Genomic DNA, 11,630 nt, shown 5'->3' on the forward strand with positions numbered 1-11,630 from the left:
CAGCAATACTAGCCCTGTATTTACTTGGTATCAGATCAACGCAAATTTGCAGTATCACACACAGTGGGCACGGGCATAGCTGGGCAAGAAAGGGTTATATTAAGAAAACAAGCTCCACTTATCTTTCTGTGCTGTACCCATCATTGTTTAACAGCTGTGTAAACAACTCACAGTAGGCAACTTAGAATATAATGCAGTACAAGGAAGTAATCCTCCCAAACCCACTCAACCCCCACCTCAGGCCTAACAATGTCTCTGATGGAAGTCATGCGCAACCAAAATCTGAGCTGATTTTAGAACATGGACATTATTAGGAGAGAAATTTCACGGCAAAATAAATTGATTTCAATTGTGCTACTGACCGGGGAAACAGTGATACAGTGATCAGCATACGACTAACAGCAAGACGGTCCTGGGTTCAAACCAACCTGATGATCTGGGCCTTTATGTGTGGAGTGTGCATGTTCTCCCTGTGCCTGTGTGGGTACTCTGGCGTCCTCCCACAGTCCAGTGACATGGATGGTAGCTTAACTCGAGATTCCAAATTGGTTCCAGCTGTGGAGAGTGAATGACTGTCTTTCTGACAAAATTTACTCAGAACAATTAAAAAAACTAATATGAGCAACTTTTCTCCTGTTAAACCTGGAGAAGAATGATTTTCCAAAACTTTGTGCAGTAACAGCACAGCAAGATCAAAACAACAGAGTTAAATGTAGGACTACGTTTACCTATAAAATGGTAAGTAATCAGTAAATGCCATTATTTACACATACACACACACACCCTCCAGTAATGACACCTGGTCTGATATATAGTTTGGAGACCGTGGCACTGACAAAAAGCCAGGAGGTGGAGCTGGAGATGAAGATGTTAAAATTTTCATTGAGAGTGACCAAGATAGCTTAGGCTGAGCAGGTTGGAGGCAAAGTTATAGAGCCATAGTTGAGATGGTTTGGACATGTGCAGAGGAGAGATAGTGGATATATTGGGTAAAGGATGTTGAACATGGAGCTGCCAGGCAGGAGAGAAACAGGAAGACCTCAGAGAAGATTTATGGATGTAGTGAAGGAGGACATGCAGAGGGTTGGTGTGATGGAACGGGATTCTAGAATAGGGTAGATGAATGAAAGATGATCATCTTTCTGTGACCACCCTGAAAGGACCAGCCAAAAGAAGAAAAAGGATGCGAAGAATACTTTAAGTTGAAGGCTGGATTGCTCTGGAGAGGACTACTAATGCCTCACCGAGACTTCCTCAACCACAGGAACAAACTAAAGGTAATTTATGCTTCTCAGAAGAAGAAATAATTTGTCAATCAACAGATTCTACTTTTACACAGCTGCAGGAGTTCACAACCATTGGAAAAAAGATATTTATGACTGTTTGCTTTTTTGTTTGACCCTTTTAATATGTTAGTGACTTTGGTAATTATTTTCACATTGTTTTTATGCCCCTTAAGCCCTTTGAACCTTTACATGTAGCACTGGGCTATACAAATAAAACAGACTTGACTTGATACAGTTCACCAGAAGCTGCAAAGCATGAGTATAAAACACAGATATCATACCAGCAATACTGCTAGCAAAGTCAAACAGCAAATCTGTATTTTCACCTCTGTGGCTGAAGCAAAAGATTTCCCTGAGAAGCTCAAATGGGGGTATAGGTGACCTGTACTGAACAGTGACAGAATTATAAGCTTGGGAAACTTTTGGATATTGTAGGAATAGTAAAGCAACGAAACAGAACATATCAGAAATAGAAACCTTTAAAAAAAAAAAAAATCAACACCTAAGAAGATTCATAAAGGCACATCAACATATACAGTTCAATAAATAGACTTCTATAAACAAATGGGAAGGTTTTAGGAAGGCATTCATATTATCATTTTAAAAAATGTTTACATCCTATCCAGAAATTTCACATTATGAACTAAAAAACAAAGACCAAAGATTTGGAAATTGAAAAAAGAGGATTGGAAATTAGCTCATGCTCAAAGATGAATGTCTGAGATTAACACACTATACCTGGTTAATGCAGACATAATTTACTCCCACCAAATTAAAAATACAAAACTACTTATGTGCATTAGTGCTTATGTACTAATGCACATAAGCCAAAGGAAGACTGTTTCTGTGTCTGACAGTACAAAAAGATAAAATATTTAGCATTCAAAATGGCATGAAAACATTTTTCAAAATAAATTTTAACTGACCCAAAACTATTTGTTGGTCACTGGGGGCCTATCGCAGGAAGGAGGTTCAGGAAACTGAGTTTGAAAATAAACTCGGCTAAGAAAGCTTCCTGACTGAGAGAAGTAACCTGCAAGTATCTGTGTAGCGACCATAATTGGAAGTGCTGTTCTAATTCTCCAATAATAAGGAAAGGAGCATCAAAACTTACTGCCTCTTTTAGGAGAGGACACACTGAGACCATCCTTTATGAAAGGGAAGAGAAAATACATCCCATAACTCATAGCAATAGACCATCTGTCTAGTCATGAAAATGATCAACCAAAATAACAAAGTAGAGCAGATCATATAAATGTTAATCATAAGTGCATTTTCCATTTCATGCCATAACCTGCTAAATGTTTTGATTTTTCAACAACACACTGTTAAATGTGCAGCTAAGCATCACATGGCTAAAAGAAAGTGTGCTTTATGTCCAGGAGCTGCCTTGCATAAACATAAATTTAATATAAGCTCTCTAAATCAGATTATGGTCTATACTGATTAAAGTGCATTCAAGTTTCTGTATAATTCAGGCTGTATTTGTAATGTCTGATGTATCGATACTACTGATAATCCTACTGTATTCAATAACAGGCTTCATGATGGTAACGCCATGCACACCACAGCAAGCAGCTGTCTTGACTGAAAGCATCCTCAATATAATCTATTCAATTTAATTTTATTTATATAGTGCCAAATCACAACAGTTGCCTCAATGTGCATTATATTGTAAGGTAAAGACCCTACAATAATTACAAAGAAAACCCAACAATCAAACCCCCTACGAGCAGCACTTGGCAACAGTGGGAAGGAAAAACTCCCTTTTAACAGGAAGAAACCTCCAGCAGAACCAGGCTCAGGGAGGGGCAGTCATCTGCCACAACCGGTTGGGGCTGAAGGAAGAAAGACAGAAAAAAAGACACACTGTGGAAGAGAGCCAGAGATTAATATTAAATGAAGAGTGAGGTATAAACAGTAAATAGAGGAGAATGGAAAGAATTACTCAGTGCATTATGGGAACCCCCCAGCAACTAATTTTTTCCTAATTTTTTAAATCCTGCGCAAATGTAGAAAGCAGTCCTACATATGTGCTTAATATGTGCATTGAAGGGCATATCCTGGTCATAAATGACTCCACAATTTCTCAGTGTTACTAGAGGCCAAGCTAATGCCGGAGTAAGTATCCGTTTAGACACCACGTTTCTAAGGCTTGTAGGGCCGAGTACAATAACTTCTTTGAGTCTTGTAGGAATGCGATCTAACAGACATGGCTCCCTTCACCTCTGGTGTCCACCATCTGGTTCTGGGATTACTGCCACTACAGGGACCAATGTCCTTACAGCCACCTCAGCAATGGGGGTGCAGAATATGGTCCACTCGGACTCAATGTCCCCAGCCTCCCTTGGAATGAAATCTAAGCTCTGCCGGAGGCAGGAATTAAAGATCTCACAGACTGGGGCCTCTGCCAGTTTTTCCCAGCACATCTGCACTATACATTTGGGTACACCAGATCTGACCAGCATCTTCCCCCACCACCTGATCACCAGGCAGTGATCAGTTGACAGCTCAGTACCTCTTTTTTTCGTCCTGGTCCCAGAACGCTGGACCAGTTCTTCATCCTCTCAAGGATATTCAATGGTGTGTGGAAGATTGCCCAACCAGTCTACTTATTTTTTGTGGACTTGCAGAAGGCATTCGACCATGTACCCTGGGGATATCCTGTGGGAGATGCTTCTGGAGTATGGGGTGTCTGGCCCAATGTTATGGCCCATTTGGTCCCTGTACAACCGCAGCAAGAGCTTGTTTCATATCGAGGGTAGTAAGTCAGATTCATTTTCAGTGGGTGTTGCACTCCGCAAGGGCTGCCCTTTGTCACCGATTCTGTCCACAGTTTTGACGGACAGAATATCTGGGCATAGCCAGGTGATGGAGGGGCTCCACTTTGCTTTTTGCAGACAATGTGGTTCTGTTGGCTTTATTAGGTGGTTACCTCCAGCTTACACTGGAGTGGTTCGCAGCCAAGTGAGAAGCAGCGGGAAAAAGTGAACCTGTTGATTTACTGGTCAATCTACGTTCCTATCCTCACCTATGGTCATGAACTTTGAGATATGACCAAAAGAATGAGGTTACAGATACAAGTTAGTTGAGGTGATTTGGGCATCTGACTATGATGCCTCCTGGACACCTCCTAGGTGAGGTGTTTTGGGCATACCAAGAGGAGGCCCCGGGGCAGATCCAGGACACACTGGAGAGATTATATCTCTCAGTCAATGTTAATTTCATTGACGAACTAGTTTCATCATAGTTTTAATCAATGACCCTTTTTTCATGACGAAAACAAGACAATAACTAAATAAAAACTACCTAAAAGGATAAAAATGATGACAAAATTAATTGACACTTTTGTCAACGAATGAAAACGAGACGGACATGCTTGGCGGCGATGACATCCAATCAGAACTTATTTCATTTTGTGAAAGGCAGGAACAAGTTAGGAAAACATCCAATCAAATGCGCAGTTGCACAAATTTGATCTAAACCCGGGAAGGCCACACTAGCCTGTGAATTATCATTACTTCTGATAGAACTAAGTTATGTAAACAATGTCAGCAGGGAGAAAGAGAAGAACTGATGTATGGACACATTTCTCCTTTTACATCGTGACAAACAAAACGATGTGTAAACCATGTGGGGCGACTATCTCGTGTAAAAACATGACAAATCTTAAACGTCATCTGCAAGCCAGTCGCCCAGATCTCCATGCAAAGGTAAGCATTTTAATGTCATGCACGGTAAAGTGTTTTTCCCAGTTTAGCGTTTCTGTTTAGAGAAAATCTCCACACCGCGATGGATTAGCCTTTCCTAATCTTAGTCCTGAACACTGCCCTGTACCTTTCAGAGCGTGTCCTGCTGTAAAAAGCTTGTATTATTCTCAGTAAGGTGGTGTTAATGATAAGGTGTGTGGGAAGCAGGTGAAACACTATAATGTGTGTGTATGTGTGTGTGTATTGGTCTTTCAAGCATTAATAATATTCCATAACTTTAAATAAATGTTTAATTTTGTGTAAGTGTGTATAATGACTAATTCAAGGGAACTGAAGAAACAGCACTTACATTTTACACCCTTTATATTTTAGTCAATTATATTCTTAAGCTAATTAGTCGACTAAAACTAGACGAAAACTAAAACTATTCAGATGACTAAATTATGACTAAAACTAAATTACATTTTCATCAGACGACTATGACTAAAACTAAATCAAAATTTTCTGTCAAAATTAACACTGCTCTCTTTGGGAATACATTGGTGTCCCCCTGGATGACCTGGAAGAGGTGGTCAGTTTGAGGGAAGTCTGGGCTTCTCTGCTCAGACTGCTGCCCCCACAACCCAGTAAGCAATAGATAATGAATGGATGGATGGGCTGTAACAACCTAATTTTTTAGATTTACAGAAAAACTATTCTTTAACGTTCCCCAGTATAACAATATAAATTTGATAAAAAAAAAAAAAAAAAAAAAAATCAACCTCACAACCTTCTTACAGCCATAGCAGATATATTTTACTCAGTTACTGTTAATAGTGAGAGTTCAGAAATGGTAACTGTTTGACACTAATCTAAGAAAAATGCAGGGCCAAGTCTTTATCGAATATAAAATTTTATCAGTAAAGGTAAACATGTTATAAGAACTATCCCAACTTTTATCCAGCGGTCTACATGCTGGTCTGCTAGTTTTTAAATTTTTGGAATAGTTTTGGAAAGATGAGCCATTTTAAAAAAGTTATTAAGGAATTGCAATTTCTTACAATTACAGATTGTGTCAGGACAAAAATATCTCCTCTGAACAGATTCAGATTCAAAATGGATTCAGATGGGATCAGCTAGGAAATGACTGGCGCCAAACTGGATCCAGGCCTGATCTGGTCTGAATCCATGATCCTTATCCGTTTTGAATCCGTCCCTCTGTGCAAGTGGACTCCAACCAGGACACAGTTTGCCGATCCATTACAGAGCTTATGAAATCTTCAGGCAGATCCGGTTTACAGTCACTGCCATCTGGGTAGAGCCACTGAGTCTGATTTAGATGATTTTCAGTGGAAAATATGTTCAGGTTCAGACTAAATTTCAGACTCTGTGCCTTTAAAATGTTTGATATTATTTAAAGACTTAATCTGTGAACAAATGTCAACATGTTCAGAACAGACTGCAGACTGCATTTAAATACATTTAGTTCAGTTTTTAAGTATTAAAGTCATTTCAGCCTCATCTTCACTCAAATAGTCAAATCATCTCCAAGATCCAAATATGACATTTTTTTTGTTAGTGTGTCTTGATTACAACATGACAAATGATTAATCATTGATCAGTTTTTTATGTGTCTAGGTGTCACACAGTCCAAGGTGTCACACAGCTGGTTCAGGTGCAGCAGGACGGGAATAATTAGAGGGAAACTCAGCTTGTTGAAAAAAAACCTGCCTGTGAGGTTTAGTTCACCAATAACTGACTCAGAGTTTGACTGAACTCTATTCCTGGAACAGAAAACAGTGTTTCCCTTATCACAGGGTTAATAAACTCACAGCTGTTAGCTACACCTGCTCAAACACTCAGTATCAGTACAGACTCTGAATAAACACTGTGCCATAAAGACTGTGCCATGACAACTACGCAAATGCTCTCACTCTGGAAGTGGTTGAAAGAAAATGACCCTTCAGTCCAGAATCAGAGGGTGTGTCCCAATTCAGGGGCTGCATCCTCCATAGGCTGCGGCCTTCCTAGTCTATGCAGGGTGCAGCCTAAGAATACCACGAAGACCAGAAGTGAGTGGCTGTTAAATGGGCCTAAATAGCCTTCACATCTGCTATTCCCACCCTTACCTCAGCATAGCTCCTATCATCGAGCAACCGTGACAATGCAAAACACACAACTGTGGAAAAGAAGCTGTTAAAATGGAGCCTGAACTTTCTCTTTTTTGTTTGTTTGGTTTTTTTTGGTTTATCTAATCTTTGAGGAACTGCAGCAGTTGTACCATCATCACCGGTACAACAAAGAATGAAGACAAGTGAATGATTCATTTCCAAATATACTGACAGCTCTCCAGTAAGACATTAAAGTTAAATAAAAATATCCAGTTATGAAGCTTAGCTTTAATCTTAGCCAAACTAATTTGCTCAGGAACAAATGAAACACTGAAATAAACCAAACATCATCTGTCAGATATCATCTGAGTGAATTAGATCTGGGAACGGACATCCCTGAAAACATTGGAGCACTTTTGCAATTAAGCAATAGCTTGATAAAGTGAGCATATACAAGGTTTACATTGTTGCCTGAAAAAAAAGTTTATTTTGTGCCACAGAAACAGTCATATTTCAAATTTTCTGGCCACTCTCCTACGCCATTCCCACAACGGGCTCCAGCCCACAAAGAATCATGGGATAGGGTAGGCCACGAAGGATAAGCACCACCTGTCCTTCAAATCTGGGAAAAGGAGGCCACATTTGGAGGCACCTCCGAATTGAAACAGCCTTCGTTGCCTCGCTGTGATGTAATCAGCCTTAAAATGCAGCCTTGGAAGGATGCAGCCCCTGAATTGGAACACACCCAGAATGTAATGAAATCAAAAGTTGGGGGTATTTAAAAGACAGCTGCAGTCTGAAGAAAAGACACTTTGCATTATGGGAAATGTTGATGAACACACATCAGCTAAAAAGGTGGGATGTCTCTTTCTGCTCCTCCAATTTTAAGCAATTTTTTTTTTAATCTGTCTCTTTAAGCCCTCTAAAAGAGAAGCAGTTCATCACCTGATAGAAATCAGGTGATTAACTGCTACAATACAAGAATACATATTTATCTTATCTGAATAACCTAAATCCTGCAGTCAAAACTAAAGCAGACGCAAAAATGATCATAATATACCTGTTGCCATAAATATTAATGTCAGAATGTTGTTATGAAATCCATTTTTCGCTGGGTGTTACGGAAGGTGAGGCTTCACAATAACATGTTATATAGCCCATGTTTTGAGGTCAATGTGAAAGCTGTTGTAACATCCCTACAACATTACTACACCTCCTAAATATGAGCTGTTGAATAAATTCAAAATCATAATCCTGATCAGTTCATGCAAACATATCCCGGCCTTACAGACACCGCATAGGCCTAATAAACAGAGGGGAGTCAAACAGTTGTTTATCTGAATGCAACCTGTTTGACAGCAGGGCGCATCCAGAGCGCAGGCTCCTGCCAGGGAAACTATCACGCTGCTCACTGAGCCCACTGCGGTATTATTCTATGTGAGTGCAGACAGAGGCAGGTGCTGCTAGAATTAGTCCAAATATTGGTTGTGGGTAATGCTGCAGCAGGGCGGGCGGAACCGTCGCCGTCTGCTTTCCAAAAACACCGACAACCAGACTCCCTTTCCATCGAAATTCAAACACTGTCTTGCGAACAAATGTGCTGTCTTACCGGTCCCCTCCTCTTCAGAGAGATGTTTTTCCACAGAAGGAGATGGAGCTGGTGCAGGAATCCCATTTTGCCTGGCACTTCTACTTCACTGTCCTAAATTTAACAAATTAGCAAACCGGCGATGGCCTGAGACTGGATTTAGAAAACGGGGATTTCTATCCCGTTTCTGGGCATCTCGTCACAGCTTGTCACGGCGTTGGAATGTGTCCGATTTAGCTAATAACAATAAATATTATTTTTTAACGCAGTTATAGAGCGAGGAACCGTCATTTGGCCGTGAGCAGCGGCAAAAAGCGTAACGGGCTGTCTGCGGTCCATCTATCATCCTCAGTCTGGCTTTATCATGCCAGCCTTTGACTCGGAGCAGGACAGGAGTTTGGAAGCAGCCTCAAACCACACGCACTGACATTTCCATTTCCGACTGCACCTTTCAAAACAAAAGCTTAGATTTCAGAAGGGGAATGCTGTATTTTGTACCGCATTCCAAGTTTAATGGTTTGTTTGTTTTTTTACATAGTTTGTTTTTGCTGAAGCCAGAAAAAATAACTGATAGAGACACATCAAGTAAATACATAAAGTATAGCTACAGTGCTACTGTGTGCTGTAGCGGAAGACTGCGTTTCATCTCCTTTGTTTGTATAAAATATAAATGAATATACATGTCATACTGAATGGTGAAGTAAAAAGCTAAAGTTAGTAACTGAATAATAACAATAATCTTACTATAATGATCGTAGAGAACGTATGGATGTATGATGATCAGTCTGGATGAAATTAACTAAACATACCAGGATTACCAACATCTATGCAGCTTTCAGTAATTATTTTTATTTAATTATTTATGTTTAGTAGTTAGATTACATGTACCTACACTATATTACCAAAAGTATTCACTCATCCGTCCAAATCATTGAATTCAGGTGTTCCAGTCACTTCCATGGCCACAGGTGTGTAAAATCAAGCAGCTAGGCATGCAGACTGCTTCTGCAAACATTTGTGAAAGAATGGGTCGCTCTCAGGAGCTCAGTGAATTCCAGCGTGGTACTGTGATAGGAGGCCACCTGTGCAACAAGCCCTGTCATGAAATTTCCTCACTACTAAATATTCCACAGTCAGCTCAACCCAATAGAACACCTTTGGGATGAATTAGTCTGCGAGCCAGGCCTTCTCATCCAACATCAACATCAACATCGGGGTCTGACCTCACAAATGTGTTTCTGTAAGAAACACATTGTGGAAAGACTTTCCACAAGACTAAAACTTGTGGAAAGACTTCCCAGAAGAGTTGAAGCTGTTAGAGCTGCAAAGGATGGACCAAAGTCATGTTTAACCCATGGATTAAGAATGGGATGTCACTCAAGTTCATATGCATGTGAAGGCAGACAAGTGAATACTTTTGGCAACATTGTGCATGTACGTGCACGTATACAGAGTTTCCAGTAGCCTGTGAAATCTAACTTTCTTAAAAGTTATTTAAATTTCTTTCATTTTTACTTCAAAAAGTTTTTAAAGTCAGTTTACGTGGCTATACTTAAAGACTTCATGAAAAGTATGTCTCTGGCCTGATAAATTCAAGAAAAGTTCAAAGTTTTAATATTAAGGCCAGCTTCTCATTTCTTGGTGGGTTGTAAGCCAGCCTGCCATTTCCTAGCTAGGTTTAGATGTTGTAGACTTCACAGCACCTGCATGGCGTACACCCCCCCAACAACAATTACAGCAACAAACCACAATTGAGTTCATTCATATATGGCATGCAGGGTCACGGGCGAATCAATACTGGTGGTCATTTCAGCTCAGTTACTAATTCAGTTATTACTTCTTATATTAAGTGCAACCACAGCAAGCAAAAAAAAAAAAAAATGTGAATTTCACACTAACTTGGTTTCTTTTTTGGAACTTATCCTAGAAATTAGGCAGGTGAAGGAGGACTCAAAAAGTCAAGGCTATGCTAAATTGGCCCACATCCACTACCACGAAGGTGCTGCAGCACTTTTTTGGCTGCTTCATAAGAAACTTTAGCCAGATTGCCTCTACTGACCTGCCTCACTTCCACTGCCTGGCCTTTCCATGGGACTGCTAAAGAGGATTCGGTTTTCAGGAGACTTAAGGAGAAACTAAGTTAGGGACCTGTTCTAAAGCACTCGGACACTCACAAGCAATTTGTGGTTTATGTTGATGCCTGAGACTCTGGGGCAAGTTCTGTGTTGTTGCAGCAGATGTACCCGGATGGCTACACCCATGTGCTTTCTCCTCAAAATGTCTGATACCTGCAGAGAAACATGATGTGAAATAAAGAGCTATTAGCCATCAAACTAGCTTTGGGAGAGTGGAGACATTTCCCGAGGGGGCTGAGCTTCCTTTTGTACTCTGGACTGATCATAAGAACTTGACCTACCTTTAGTCCACTAAGCAGCTCAATTCTCACCAAGCTGGGAGGCAGCTGTTTTTGGGTGTTTTAATGTCTCGTATCGTCCTGGTTCTTGTAATGCTAAACCTGATGCCTTGTCTTGCCAGTTTTTTTTCCAACCCTGAGCCTGCACCTCCAGAGGTAATCCTTTCCTCCTCCTGCTTTGTTGGCACCATGATTTGGGAAATCGAAAGTCAAATTCACCAAACTCAGCAAATTGAATTGGACCTTCAATTTGCCCCGAGTTAATACACTGGGTCTGTACGGCTAAGTTTGCCTGCCACCCCAGGATAAACAGAACAATCTCCCTTCTGAAGCAGTCCTTTTGGTGGCCATCTTTAGAACGGGATACCCACGACTATGTACTTGCCTGCACATGCAATAAAACCAAAGCTCAACCACCTGCAGGTTTTCTTTTGCGTCTTCACGTTCTTAGACAACTCTGGTCTCACATAGCCATAGACTTTATTACTGGTTTACTGCCCTCTGAGGGCAATATATAGTCATCCGCACAATTATCAATAGATT

General features: G+C 40.4%; 1 protein-coding gene across 1 annotated transcript in view; it reads right to left on the reverse strand.

The window, feature by feature from the left end:
• abca2 (ATP-binding cassette, sub-family A (ABC1), member 2) overlaps positions 1 to 9,045 on the reverse strand; it is a 104,936-nt gene extending 95,891 nt beyond the window's left edge. Inside the window, 1 exon segment of the mRNA XM_030723442.1 lies at positions 8,696 to 9,045. Coding sequence (XP_030579302.1) covers positions 8,696 to 8,761 — 66 coding nt within the window. The 5' untranslated portion in view covers positions 8,762 to 9,045.
• Positions 9,046 to 11,630: the final 2,585 nt, after the last annotated feature.

This window comes from Archocentrus centrarchus, unplaced genomic scaffold (assembly GCF_007364275.1).
Source record: "Archocentrus centrarchus isolate MPI-CPG fArcCen1 unplaced genomic scaffold, fArcCen1 scaffold_26_ctg1, whole genome shotgun sequence".
NCBI lineage: Eukaryota > Metazoa > Chordata > Actinopteri > Cichliformes > Cichlidae > Archocentrus > Archocentrus centrarchus.